Source organism: Sarcophilus harrisii, chromosome 1, assembly GCF_902635505.1.
Source record: "Sarcophilus harrisii chromosome 1, mSarHar1.11, whole genome shotgun sequence".
Lineage (NCBI taxonomy): Eukaryota > Metazoa > Chordata > Mammalia > Dasyuromorphia > Dasyuridae > Sarcophilus > Sarcophilus harrisii.
The window spans coordinates 702117909-702132848 of record NC_045426.1 but is presented as its reverse complement, the minus strand read 5'-3'; the positions used below and the strand labels follow the sequence as shown (position 1 = coordinate 702132848).

General features: G+C 48.7%; 1 protein-coding gene across 1 annotated transcript in view; it reads right to left on the bottom strand.

The window, feature by feature from the left end:
• Window positions 1-12319, bottom strand: part of MYO18B (myosin XVIIIB) — a 305294-nt gene extending 292975 nt beyond the window's left edge. The window contains exons 1-3 of the mRNA XM_031948810.1: window positions 12241-12319; window positions 9136-9294; window positions 811-2055 (exon numbers count right to left, since the gene is read on the bottom strand). Of these exons, the coding sequence (XP_031804670.1) occupies window positions 811-2055; window positions 9136-9294; window positions 12241-12279 (1443 nt within the window). The 5' untranslated portion in view covers window positions 12280-12319. The remainder of the gene's footprint in view (window positions 1-810; window positions 2056-9135; window positions 9295-12240) is intronic.
• Window positions 12320-14940: the final 2621 nt, after the last annotated feature.

Here is a 14940-nt window from a genome sequence, read left to right as displayed (position 1 = left end):
TACAGCCCCTCTCTGGAGAATCTGTAGGGAGGCAAGGACAAGATGCACACCATATGAGAAAGAGATGGGTGTGGGTCTTCTGTGGTGGCCAGAGTGCCCACGGTAATAAGACCATAGGAGATCCCAGAATTGGAAGAGGCCTCAGAGGCCACTGAGACCAATTCTTTTATTTTAAAGATGAAGAAACTGAAGCAAAGATTAAATAATTTGCCCAAAGTCACACAGCTAGCCTTCCTAACTCCAATCCCAATGCCTTAGACACTGGTGCATCAAAGTCTACTTTACCACCCCTGACATTTTAAATTTGTGGGTTGGTGCTCCTTAGCAGCGAGGGCACTCTAAATGCCCTCAGGGACTCTGAGGTCCAAAAGTAATGGGTCAGACATCAGTGTTGCATCACCCCAAGAAGTCTCCTTAAGTCCCATGGCCTGGGGACTACTCTACATTTTTACTCTCAGAATGGAAGGAAGAAGCAAGAGCCTGCATGCCTGGAAATGCTCCCAGACTATCAGTTAGGAGTTCTCCAATTCTTCAGACCAACCTTTCTCCTTCTCCTCCTCCCCTTTTTCCTCCTCTTCCTCCTCCTACTTTTCCTCCTCCTCCTCTTCTTCCTCTAAAAAGGAGTGTATCCAAGCCCTCAAAACCTCCCCAACTCAAGAATCCTTGCCAGCTCACCATCCCTTCCATAGAAAGGAGCTCCTCTGCTCTCCCCAGTGGCAAGTGGCTTCCTCTCCCCTTTACCCTCCCACCCCAGATTCTGCACCTCTCCCCAATGCAATGCAGTACTCCCAAGGACGGCAGCATCCTCACCTCATTTGGAACGACAGTTTGATCTCTCTCTCCATCCTCTTCCTCTTCCTCCTTTGTCTTCTCCGGGGTTTCTTTGGTCTCCTCCTTGTTTTCAGGCACACCTTCCTTTTTCTCTGTGGTCGGAGGTTCATGAACCTCCTTTCCTTCTTTGAGAGCTTCATTCCCACCCTCTTCCCTTTGGGAGGCGTCATCTTCCTTTCCCTCTTTGCTTTGGACACAAGTCCCCTTCTCATCCCTCTGCTCCACCTGACTCTGAGACCCGCATTCCTTCCCCGTCTGATTTTGGGGTTTCCTTTCCTCTGCCCCCTGACTCTGGGGCTCACTCTCCTTCACCTGGCTGGAAGATTCACTGTCTTTGCCCACCTGACTCTGGGACCCACTCCTCTTTCTCCATTTGTTCAGGGATTCGCCCCACTTTTTCATCTGCATGTGGGCTCTGTCTCCCTTCCCCACTTTGCTTTGAACCTCCTTCCCTGTCCCCGCTGCGTCCTTAAGGAGACCTGCCTTTCCTGGCTTGCTTTGGGGCTGATCCCCTGCCTCTCCATTTGTGGGGGGTTGGGCCCCCTCTACTTGGGGCATTTGGGCTCTGTCCTCCTTTGCTACTTTCACCACAGCCTCGCCTCCCTGCTCCCCCCCTTTGGCTTGGGGCTGGGTCCCCAGGACCTCTTTACTCTGGGGTTCCCCTCCTTTTAGCCCCTTGGTCACCGGGACACCGACTTTGCCAGCTTTGATCTGAGGCTTTTCACTCTTCTTGGCAGGCGCGCTTGTGGAGCCCGGGCTGCCCACTGTCCCTGATTTCTCCGCCTTCTCAGCAGAGTCCTCGGTAGCTTCCTGTGGGCCACGAGTGTCCCCTGAATGTTGCCCTTTCTGTTGATCTGCTGGGGGATTCACGTGGCCCTCGCGGTCTGGAATGGAGGAAGAAGGCTTAGGGGTCAGAGAGTCAGTCCGGGGAAATCTCTGCTCTGGCTTAGGGAATTCTGAATTGAGCTTGGCCACCATCAGCAGGACATCACTGGTCTTCCTGGCCCTCTTGAGGGGCTGCGGCTTCCTGGGAGTGGTCTCCACAGTGCCCTTGCCTTGTGGGTTCTCCCCATTTATGCTGCTCATCAGCACTGGCTCCGGGCTGGCCATCCCTTCCTTCTCATTCGGAATGTTCTCGACAGCAGCGCTGGGACTGGGGGATGCTGGGTCAGACTGGCTACCCTGGGGGCTCCTCTGGGCAGAGCTATCACTATTTTCTGGGACCTACGAGAGAAAACAACATTCAGCCAGACTTTGCATTGGGACCAAACTGATTGGATCTTCCCAACTTCCCAGGACAAAGGGGCTCAAACTTTTTTGGTCTCAGCAACTCATTTATATCCTTAAAAAATTATTAAAGACTCCAAAAAGTTTTTCTTTACATGAATCATATCTATCCATACTTGCTATATTAGAAAATGAAAGTTATACATTTTTAAATGTTCCTTAATGTATCTTTTAAGAAATAATAAATCCATTACTCAAAAGCATAAATAACATTTTAAAATGAAAAACAACTAATTTTCTGCTATTTTTGCCTAGGACTCTGCTAAGTGCTGACGGCACAAAGAAATTTAAATACTTGTTGGCTGATTTAAAAAATTAGGGCCTTTGTTATTTTGCCTATTTTTGGAAATCTCTTTGATGTCGGTCTTAATAAAACACAGCTGGATTCGCCTGTGTGCTTCTGCATTCAAGTCTCTTGGAATCTGTTGTTTTGGCTGAGGCGCGGGAAGAAAATCCAACGTCTCAGAGATGGGTGGTTGGAAGAGGGAAGTGCATTTTAACAGACAAATAAACAGTTTTCACTTTGAGCCCCTAGATCACACTTTGAAAACCATTGCCTTGGTCAATTATAAGCTCTGCCAGAGCAGAAGCCAATTTTTTTAGTGTGTACGTCTTTGCTTTCCTTTGTCTCTGGATAATGAACAGAATAAGCTGACCAAGACACTTGAATTCATCTTGAGAGAGTCATTGAACCCCTTTGATTATTTATAAAACAGGGATACAACTTCTGACTCACAGGTTGTGAAAATGGAATGAAATTTTTGTGATTGTCATTCAATCATTTTTCAGTCACATCCAACTCTCTGTGATCCCATTTGATGTTTTCTTGGCAAGAGACTGAAGCGGTTGAAGAGTCATTGAACCTCTTCACTTTTTTGTAAAACAGAGATACAGTCTCTAACTCGCAGATTGTGAGGAATAAGATTTTTGTGGTGGTTGTTGAGTCGTTTTCCAGTCACGTCCACCGCTCTGTGATCCCATTTGGTGTTTTCTTGGCAAAGATACTGCAATGATTTCCCATTTCCTTCTCCAGCTCATTTTACAGATGAGGAAACTGAGGTAGACAGGATGAAGTGACTTGCCCACGGTCATACAGCTAGTAAGAGTCTGAGGCTGGATTTGAACTCATGAAGATGTGCCATGAGATTAAGGAGCATATAAAGTACTTTATAAATACTAGCTAATTATTTATAGTTATATATTATATATCCCATGCTCCCAGTGCCTTCTCCTCTGAGCTTCCTATTCATCTGTTCATTATCGCTATTGCTGTTTGTCCTTCATTGTCAGAGAGAATCACGACATGTAGTGAGTTAAATTCGGGAGAGGGACGGCTGGGCAAGGGCACCTCCCTCCCTTTCCCCTTCAGAGCCATCTGGGTCCGGGGGCCAGAGATAGAGCGGGACGACTGAAGATGGCCCCAGATGCAGTGGGAGACCTCAGCCCTTTTAGGCTCCGGTCTTCAGCAGGTCTCCGTCTGACTGAGGCAACATCCATTCAATGATTAAGGCTAGGCAAGAAATGAGGCAAAGAATGGCCAAAAAACCCAGTCTGGGAAGGAAAGACTCTCAAGGGTTCTGGCCAAAACCAAGAAATGATTGCTAGTTACATCCACTCTGAGCCCATCAGAGCCCAACCAATGACCAATTCATCTTGTGCCAGGCACTGAGCTGAGTGCTGGGGGTACAAAAAGAGGTAAAAGACAACCTTGCTCTCAATTTATGGTGGCAACTACCAACTACAGCACTGATCTCGCCAAAGGCATCGAGCTGGGCTCCATCTTGCCAGGGTTCAAGCCTTCCCAAAACATCCTGAAGTCCCTACCCCACTCCCACCTCCCTTGGGCCCTACCCCTGCAGCCTTTTACCTCATCTAGCTGGAAGCCTGTCTGTGATCTCCCCAACTAGAGCATCATCTCTGCGGGCAGGGACTTTCTGGCACATTTTAACCAGGTCTCCCCAGCTGAGCCCAGACTGGGCACAAAGACTTTATCTCCCAGCTGGTCGCTGCCCAAGCCTCCCTGCTGAAAGGCCCTCCATGCAGGGCCCACTGCAACAGAAAGCCCTCGGCCCCTGAATGGAGGCGATCCAGAGCCTGTGAAAGCGGCGCCAACCGAGCACGAGCCCTGGCAGGTCGGGAGAGCTGGCGAGCCGCTTAATGACCGTCCCTCTTGTCATTGGGGCAGGCCGGGGCCGTCTGGGCGTCTGTCATCCAGGGACCAGGCTGGGGAGTTAGAGAGACTTAGCACCGGGCAGGGAAGCCGACCCAGGCTTTCCAAAAGCAAGAGTGGGGGGTTCCCCCAGCCCGGGCTCCTCAGACAGCGGCCAATGACTTGGCCAGGGACGGTAAGGGGAGGGCTGCAACCTGGCTGAGCGTCCCCAAGGCTCAGGATCCGGGGAACCCAAGGTTCTGGAATACTGCTATGTGATACACTCTCCTCTCCCCTGATTCTGAGATGCGGACACAGGGCCCCAGGACCAGTCCAGCTCGGGATCCAGAAGATGCTTCTTACCCGGGGCTGGTGGGGTGGGCAGGGAGACTTTCCTGGAGTTTGTGGAAATGTTACTTTGGATCGGGGGCATTTGGGGAGCCAAGGGGGCATTTAGCTCCTCCTGGCAGTCGGACTCTGTCCAGGAAAGCAGCCTGGGCTCTGCTAAGTGAGCTGTCCCCCATTTCTTACCTAGAACTGAGCTTCCATGGCACGGCTCGGTGCCTCTGTGACTGTCTCTGTCTCTGTGTTGTCTCTGTCTTTCTCTCTCTCCATGTCTCTTTCTGTCTCTCTTGTCTGTCCTTCTCTCTATATCTCTATCTATCCATCTCTGCCTTTCTTATGTATCTCTCTCTATATCCCTCTCTGTCTCTGTCTGTCACTCTTCATATCTCTATCCCTCTCTTGTCTTTTTCTGTCTCTCTGTGTGTGTCTATCTCTCTTTCTCTGTATCTCTGTCTCTCTGCATGTATTTCTATCTCTTTTGTCTCAGTCTTTCTCTATGTGTCTCTCTTGCATGTCTTTTTCTCTATCTCTGTGTCTCTGTGTACATGTCTCTGTCTCTTTCTCTCCATATCTCTGACTAACCATCTCTGCCTTTCTCTATATATCTTGTTCTTCATGTCCCTCTCTGTCTGTCTCTGTCACTCTCTCTCCATATCTCTGTCTATCCATCTCTGTATTTTTCTGTGTCTCTTTCTCTCTGTGTCTGTTTCTATTTCTCTGTGTCTCTGTCTCTCTGCATGTATTTCTATCTCTTTTGTCTCTTTCTCTATGTGTCTCTCTGTCCATGCCTCTGTCTCTTTCTCTCCATCTCTGACTATCTCTCTGTCTCTGTCTCTCTCTCTCAATATCTCTCTCCATCTCTGTCTCTCTCGGCCTCCATCGCCGTGTTTCTCTCTGTGTCTCTGTCTCTCTCCTTCCTTGGGCCGCTGGGTGACCCCATAAGGCACAGGGTCCCGGGCTCGGAGCCGGGAGAGCCGAGTTCAGATGCAGCCTCAGACACTTGCTCGTTGTGTGAACCTGACCTAGTTTCCTCATCTCTAAGACCGGGAAGCAATAACGGGCCTCCCAGGCTGTTGCCAGAGGCAAATGACAGACACTAGTAAAGGGCTTTCCCAGACTGGAAGGATCACGGAAATGCGACCCCGGGACCAACCTTATGGGTAAAACCCAAGAGCTGCTCTGAGGTTCACGTAGAAAGAGCCGCCGTCCGGGGCTTTCCGGAGGTATAGAGGCCCCGGGGCCGCGAGGCTGCCCCTCCCCCGCAAGGAGCGTGTCCCGGGCCGCTCCCGGCAGCCTCCCCCCCCCCGGCGGGCTCCGCCTCCCGGCATTCCCGGTGGTCCCGGGCCCTGCGGGCCCGGCCCCGCCCGGCTCGGACTGGCCGTGTCCGGACTGGCCGAAACGGCCCCGCGGCTGCCCCTCCCCCAGCCAGCTGCTGTCGGGGATCACGGGTCGTCTCGACAAGCCCCCCTTGGTGGGTGCGCCCTCAGACCCCCCTCCCTTCCCCCCCAACAAGCGGCCCTCGGCCTTTCTGGACTGTGCATGCACGCCCGCCCGCAGGCCTCAGCTCTCCCCCCCCCCCTCCCCCTTCCTCTCCCTCCCCCCCCCCCGGGGGCTGGTCCCTTGGTCCCGGCTCCCGGCGGCGGGGCAGTTTGTGGGACGGCCGGCCCGTCCTCCCGTCCCCCGGGTCGAGGAAATCCCCCCCTCCCCCCCCCCCCCCCCCCCCCCCCCCCCCCACCCCACCGGCCAAGCCATCCCTCCCTGGCCCCCCCCCCACCCCACCCCCGGCCATGCGCCAAGTCCCTCCCTCCCTGCAGCCCCCCCCCCCCACCCCCGGCCATGCGCCAAGTCCACTCCCTCCCTGCAGCCCCCCACCCCCCCCCCCGGCCATGCGCCAAGTCCACTCCCTCCCTGCAGCCCCCCACCCCCACCCCCACCCCCGGCCATGCGCCAAGTCCACTCCCTCCCTCCAGCCCCCCAGCGGCCGGGTCCTTATTTCAACGCGGCAGCCGTCCGCCCCAAGAGCATGAAAAGCTCTTCCTGGGTCCTCCTTTTCAAATGTTCCCTGGGCTGTAATCTTATAAACTCTTCTGCTCAGCCCCTCTGTGCCTCGGCTTCCTCATCTGTAAAATGGGAATGAAGCAGTGCCCCGCCGGCCCAAAAGCGCTATGCAAGTGTGACCCAACCTTCCTCATTCTAGCCGTGGTCACCGCTGTTTCCCGTGGGAAGTGCCCAAAGTTTCCCTGTATCTTAACCGAGCAGGACTAGAATTGCAGGGGGAGGGGAGCTCTCAGTCGCTCTGAGGCCCCGGATAAGACACATTTTCAAACATTAAGCCCATGGGTTTGGGCAGAGGGAGCCCCCACCCCCCTGAAATCTTAGATCTGCTCTCGTTCAGCCGTGACCCCGTTTGGGGTTTTCTTGTGTGAGGGGTTTGGCACGTCGTTCTCCGGTTCATTTTACAGATGAGGAAACTGAGGCAGGCGGGGTCATGTGACCTGCCCAGGATCACCCAGCCAGGAAATATCTGAGCCAGGTTTGAACTCACAAAACGAGTCTTTTTGACTCCAAACTTTGTGCACTATCGCGCCTTAGCTGCCTTAGAGCTACGGGGAAAGTCCTGGTTCTGAATGAATGCCGGGCTTGTGGTCACAAAAACACGGGTTCCGATACTGGCCCAGCCCCGGACTCGCTGCCAATCTCTAATCCAATCATTTGGCCTTTCCAAGGATCAGGGACTATTGAGTCCCAGCCTGTTGGGATCTGCATTGGCGAAGAGACTTTCCCACACCAGGAGTTCCTCATACTTAGGCAGTTAAGGAAGCCTTCCATGCGCCCCCCCCCCCCCTTGCATATCCTACTCTTGTCTGATTCCTTTTGAATTAAACTAAACCGAGGAGCAAACAGGGATTGATTATCCCTGACCTTTCCTAGGTTTTACATGAGTAAAGTGCTTTACATATATTATCTTCCTTTATCCTTAAATCAAAATTCGACAGTATGGCTCCCACTTTACAGAAGGGGAAACTGAGGCTCAGGAGAAGTTGACTAGAATTTCCCTGGGATCTGGCACTTTTCTGGGCATTGCAGACCATGAGGAGTCAGAGGTGGAACCCCCCCCCCCAGTCTTTGCAGCCTCCCCCCACCCCACCCCCACTACTCTGCTCAACAGCTGTGAGGAGGGAGCCCAGGCTCGATGAGATCCTGTGTCAGCTTCCCAGCTGCTTCCTGGCCAGTTGTTACCCGTCTGCACCCTCAGCTCCTGGACAACCATCTCAGCAGGGGTGGGGGTGGGGGCGGGGGGATGGGGTGGCATTCCAAATTTCTCCAGTCCCCAATCCAGGACTCTCACTCTAAGGAGACACTCAGGCCAACAGTCCAAACGGATAGGCAAGGTAGAACCTAACTCTGTCTTCCCATCTGTAAAATGGGGATAACAATACCTGACCAGCCCAGAGTTGTGAAGGAAGATTTTTCAGTTACAACTCACATTTCTATAACCTTATAGCAACAGTCTCCAGGGCTGTCATTCCCCTTCAGGAAAATAGAGGTAGATCTGAAAGATCTAGATCGCAACCATCTCATTTTCTAAATGGGGAAACTGAGTCCCAAGACCATGTGACTTGACTAAGGTCACATAGACAGCAATGACAGAGATAGGAGCACTTTCCAATGCACCCCCCCCAGCAGCTGCTGCATTCATTTCAGAGATTTCCAACTTCCTCAACTTGAAAGTAGCAATACTATTAATATCTGTTCCTTGAAAAAAATACATAATGATCATGTTTGGTTCCCCATATGTGCTCATGAACCTCTCGTCTGTGGATTGGAACCACTGCTAAATAGTTCTCTTCACCTCAGTCTTAAGGAATAGCCCCATTATACAGATGAGCAAATTGCTACTGAAATATGAGTCATGGATGATAAAATAGACTTCCCTCCCCTTGGTAAGGAGGAGTCAGGAAGAGTCATCTTCCCGAGTTCAAATCCCCCAATCCCTACAGGTAATAGGGAGCCATCGGAGGTTTTGGAGCAGGGGAATACATGGATCAGAGCAGCAATTCAGGAATATTAAATTAGTTACTGGGGAGAGGATAAATTAGACATGGAAGAGGCTGGAGTCAGGGAGAGAAATGAGGAAGCCATTGGGGGGGATCACTAAATGAGTGACCCTGAACAAGTCACTTCCCCCGTTTGCCTCAGTTTCCTCATCTGTAAATGAGTTAAAGAAGGAAATGGCAAAACATTCCAGTATTTTGGCCCAGAAAACCCCAAATGGGGTCACAAAGAGTCGGATTTGACTGAATAGCAGCAGCTCCTTGGCAGAATGGGGCTGGGGCGACAGGTGAAGAAGACTGCATTCACTGTCAGACAAATTCATCGGGTCGTTCACTTATGTTTAACTTTTTCCTTTGTAAAAAGGGTCCATGAGTGGAGATCCTGAAATGGTTTTTTTAAAGTAGCCATAAAACATGTTTTAAAGGCAGAAATGTAGCTTGTTGGCCTGGGGGGGCTGGATGACTTACTGTCTGTTCTTGGGAGTTGGCCAACGTCTGTTTTTTCCGTTTCGCTTCCTTGGATTCTTTTTCTGTTTCTCGAACCAGTTGTCTGATGAAGCCCCCCGGAATGACAGAGAAAAGGGGAGGTGGTGACGAGGGTGGGGGGCTTTTGTCCTCTTCCCTGATCTGTTTCGTAAAAAGAGAAGAGAAGTAAGAGCCCAGAGGTGACCCCAAAAGAACAAAGCCCACTGTGAAGCCAGAGTGAAGGGGCACGTGGTGGACATGCATGAGCAGGGGCATGTAGGGAAGGTTATCACAGAACAGGGAGCAGGAGACTTAGGCAGAATGGGAGCGTCTTCCAGCATGATGCAAGGCGATGGAAATCCCTGGCCAAGATGGCCAAGTGGATGGACGCCCTTCGCTCTTCCCCTCCCTCCTTAGTAAACCTAAGCCCCACGGAATAGAGCCAGCACTGGATTTGGAGTCAGGAAGAGGTGAGTTTGAATTCTCCCCTTGGAACCTAATAGATGTGGGATATTAAACTCCTCGTAAAAAAGGGATTCTTTACAACCCTATTTAAATTTTGTTAAATGATAACGGAATATTATTTATTAAAGAATCATTAGATAATTTAAATACTTATACATATTCTCTAAATAATTTATTTATATATTTGTATAATTAGATATAGATATATAAATACAAATAAATATATAATGTATATTTTAATATAATATATTATTATGTTATAATAATATAAAATATATAATATATATTTATATACTTATTTATATAAAATTATAAATATTTATCAAATAATTTAAATATCTATTATAAATGTTTTCTAAATAATGTAAGGATTTATAAATATTTATTGAATAAGTTCAATGTTTACTAAAAATATTAAATAATTTTAATTTCTAAATAATGTAAGCATTTGTAAATGTTTATTGAATAAGTTCAATATTTACTAAAAATGCTAAATAATTTTAAATGTATCGTAAATATTTTCTAAATAACTTAAGAATTTGTCAGAAATATTTATCAAATATCTATTTATTTATTTTTAATTTAAACATTTATTATAAATGTTTTCTAAATAATGTAAACATTTATAAATATTTATTGAATAAAAATGTTTACCATAAATATTAAATCATTTTCCATTTTTACAAATGTTTCCTAAATAATTCAAGCATTTCTTATAAATATTTATCAAATATTTTATTTATTTATTTATTTGCAATTTTATTAAAATATTTATTATAAATGTTTTCTAAATCGTGTAAGCATTTATAAATATTTATTGAACAGGTCAATGTTCATTATAAATATTAAATATTCATCAAGTAATTTTTTAATTTTTTGTAACTATTTTCTAAGTAATTTTTAAATACTTATCAAATAATTTATTTATTACAAATGTTTTTTAAATGATGTAAGCATTTATAAATGTTTATTGAACAGGTTAATATTCATTATAAATGTTAAATATTCATGAAATAATTTTAAATGTATTGTAAATATTTTCTAAATAAGCAATAAATAAATATTTATCGAATATTTTAAATTTTAATTTTAAATAAATTTCATAATCAAATAAATAAATAAATTTAAGACTCAAATAATTTAAATGCTTATTAGAAATATCACTTATTTGTTAAATGATTTAAGCATTTATTATAAGTATTTATTAAGTGATTTTAATGTTTATTATAAATAGTAAACATTTATCGAACAATTTTAATGTTGATTATGAACCCTGAATGTTTAATAAATGAGTTGAATATTATACATATTAAATAATTTGTGCCATGAATATCAAATGATTGCAATTTTATAATTACAATGAATTATTAAATAATTGTTTCCTTTAAATAATATTGTAAGGGCCATAGATTCAGAGCCAGAGGGAATTTAGAGGCCCTTTAGTCCAACTCCCTAATTTCACAGAGGCCCGAAGGAGCTGAATGTTTTCCTGATTTTGCACAGAGTCCAAGCAAGGCTTCCTTCCCCACATTTACCATTCTCTTTGTACATTGTCTCATTTGATCTGGGAGAACATTAAGTATTAGCTTGCAGCCTCATCCCTCCCTGGGCACATCGCGTAGGAGAATGGAGGACATGGTTCTTTGGACACTGGACGGTTCTGCATCCGCAATCTGACCTGCAGGATCTTTCCTTGGTGAGGGTCAGGGACACGGCTTAGCAGAGATGACATAGCTAGTACCTGGCAGATCAGTTGGACTCAAGGCTTCTGGGACAGGATTTGAACCCAGAGCCTAAGGCTCCAGTACCAGCACTTGTGTCTCCGGGGTTTGCTGGGCTAGACAGCAAGGGGACTGAGAAACCCTAGAGAGAAGACATCAGCCAATCTACCACACACACGAGGGGAAATGAATCCGATGTCGGGTGGGAAGCTCCCATCATCCTTGGTCACAACTGGAACTGAAATTAAGTAAAATCCCATAATTTTCATTAGGGTTTTTTAACCTGCCTCCCCATGATTGTCCTTCGGCCCACAGATGCCGCGGCCAAATGAGGCATCGGCCTGGGGAGGCCGCCTGGGCTCTGTGCTGATGAGAATGTGGGAAGGAATCAATCGGGGGCAAAGCTGAGACTGGTCCCTCCTTCATGTCCCTAAGTCTCAATTTCCCCATCTGTAAATGAGGCTGTGATAAGGTGAGGAAATGGCAGACAAACCAGAGATGGGTCCGGAGCCCCAGCTACGGGACTCTCTCCTTACCAGCCACACCTCCCAGACACTGTTATCTGGGTATCAGCCCAGATACCCGGTATCTGGTATCAGCCACATCTCTTATCTCTGGCCAACTTCTGCAGGCTTAGTAATGAGTGAGGAGAGGACAGAGGGGGGCAGCCAGAGCGAGAGAGGGGTCCTCTCTGACCCTCAGGATTATCTGCCGGCCCCCTCAGAGGATTGAACACACAAAGCAGCAGTGAGAAGGGGCGAGGGGAAGCCCATTTTCCTATCCCTGGGAGATGCTTTCAAAAAGGGGGCAAAGGCAAAGGGCCCCGGGGCCCTGGGTCCAGCAGGAGCGGTTCTAGGGGCCGGAGAGGTCCAAGGGCAGGGCCTGCCCCGGGGCAGTGCCCATCGGGCAGGGTGAGACTTTCCTTTTGCTCCCACAGGGCGAGGCGTGATGAGATGGCCATGGTGAAGCAGGCGGGGGAGATGAGATGAGATGGGAGTCCGCACGAGACAACACGCAATGAGGCTTTATGGACACAGAGGAGACATCGACCAGACTGTCCCTGGGACTAGACACATGGAGACCACAAGGGAAGGAGAGAAGAGAGAGAGATTATTAATAAGGAGGCAGAAGGCCTCCCACTTCACCCTGCTCGGCTGATGCCTCAAACCCACATTGGAGGCCAGAGATCTAGAGAAATGGATGGGAGGATGGATGGGGGGAAGGGAGGGGAGGAGGGAGGAAGAGAAGGAGGGAGGAAAAAAGGAGGGAAGGAGGGAGAAGTGAGGGAGGAAAAAAGGAGGGAAAGAGAGAGGAAAATAGGAGGGAGAGAGGGAGGAAGGAAGGAAGGGAGGGAGGGAGGAAGGAAGGAAGGAAGGAAGGAAGGAAGGAAGGAAGGAAGGAAGGAAGGAAGGGAGGGAGGGAGGGAGGGAGGGAAGAAGGGATGTGCTTGGTAGGTAGATAGATAGATAGATAGATAGATACTCCAAGACCTTTAGTTTACTATAGCCTATACCTCCCACTGTGTTAACTAACGTGAGTGGATTTCCATCCCTCAGAAACCTTCTCCACGGATCTATCTAACCCACAAGCCCACAGGGGTCTCTGGCTTCAGGGAGACGACCAAACAACCACGCTGTTATTAATAACCTACTGTCTTTATTAATAAAATGATTAAATTACCAGAAATGATGTCTCTGGAGCATTTTTAGTCGTCACAGAGAGACAGATAGAATGAGTGGGTATTACAGCTATGCTGAGCGCTAGGGATCTGGAGCCAAAGGCAGACTTGGGCTTCGGGGCCTCCTTTGGATAGGAGAAGGCAACATATCAAGGAGAACTGGGATGGGGAGGGGATGTCCTGTGGCTGGTGGACGCTGGCCAAAAACCAAACGTAGCCAGGTGCCATCTTTTATTTTTGTTATTATTATTATTGGCGAGGCGTCAGGAGTTGAGTGACTCACTTGAGTGAGGGGGTGAGTGAGGGCCATACAGCTAGTGAGTGTTAAATATCTGAGTCAGATTTGTGTGTAAACACACACACACTCACAACACACACACACTCACACACACATGAACACTCATACACACACGCACACTCACACATACATGGGGAGCCATTGTAGCTTCTTGAGCCAGGTGCACAGTAGGGCCGCTAAGTGAAGTGATGGAGAGAGCACCAGGTCTTGAGTCAGATCTGGGTTCAAACCCTAGTTAAAACCCTGGGCAACACTTTACCCTGTTTGCCTCAAAATGAGCTGGAGAAGGAAATGGCCAACCGCTCCAGGATCTTTGCCAGGAAATCCCCAAAATAGGGTCACAAAGAGCCAGATGCCATCAGAATGATTGAACAACCACAGATGTGCTGACATTTTACAATTTTTATCTCGTTTGACCCTCACAACAGCCTTCCGGGGTAGATGTTGTTATTATCCCCATTTTACAGATAAGGAAAGGACAAACTGATGTCACTGACTAGAGGCCCAGTACTCGACCCACAGCACCAAGAAGATCGGACCCAGGCTTTAGGAAGATCACTTTGATAGCAGCAGCTACCTGAAGCAGGGGATAGAGTGTGGGATCCTGGGAGATCTGAGTTCAAATACCGCCTCAGATGCCTGGGCAAGTCCCTTCTGTATGGCTCAATTTTCCCATCTGTTAAATGGGGATAAAGATAGTAGCAGGATTGTTGTGAGCACTAATAAGATACTATTTGTAAAGTACTTAGCACAGAGGCTGGCACACAGTAGGCACTTACTGTGTGTTCACTCCCTTTCTGAAACCTTCATCTCACATTCAGTGCCCCAGTTTCCCCAAATCGCTTTGCTGTCTCCCCTCCCCCAAGAATGTATGTTCCTGGAAGGCAAAGATTATTTCACTTTTGTTTATTTTTTTAAATTAATTCCCAGCCCTAGCACAGCTACATGGGGGAGAGGGCGCTTAATACATGTCTACTGGTTCATTATTCTAAGAGGTAGCAGATGTTTACTTAGAATTTTCGGAAGGGCCACTAGGCGGCGTCTCGGGTCCAATAAATCCCACCTTGGGAGGGATTCCCTTTGAAGAAGAGGGAAAAGTGGCCTTTCTGGTACCCTCCGGGAGGTCGGGGCTGTGGATGTCCTAAGCTTTGTCAGGGGCCGGGAGGGAGGAGGAGGGAGGAGGGGAAAGGAGGGAAGGGAGCCGAGCATCTGGGGAAGGGGGGAGAGGAAGGGAGGAGGGGGAGCCGAGAATCTGGGGAGGGGAGAGGAAGGGAGGAGGGGGAGCTGAGCATCTTGAGAGGGGGAGGGAGAAGGGGGGAAGGGGAGCTGAGTATCTGGGGAGGGGAAGGGAGAAGGAAGGAGGAGGAGGGAGAAGGGGGAAGGGGGAACCGAGCATCTAGGAAAAGGGAGGGAGAAGGGAGGAGGGAGCGGAGCTGGAAGGAATCCGCCCCCCCCCCCCCCCCCCCCCCCCCCCCCCCCCCCCCCCCCCCCCCCCCCCCCCCCCAGGGCCAAGGCAGAGTCCTCCTGGGTGACTCACGGCCGGAATAGGCCCGTGACACAATTTGGGGAGACACACACAGGTTATGAATAGATTCTGACGGGGCAGTGCTCCCCGCCCCCGCCCCCTCCTCCAGCCGCCCAGGCCG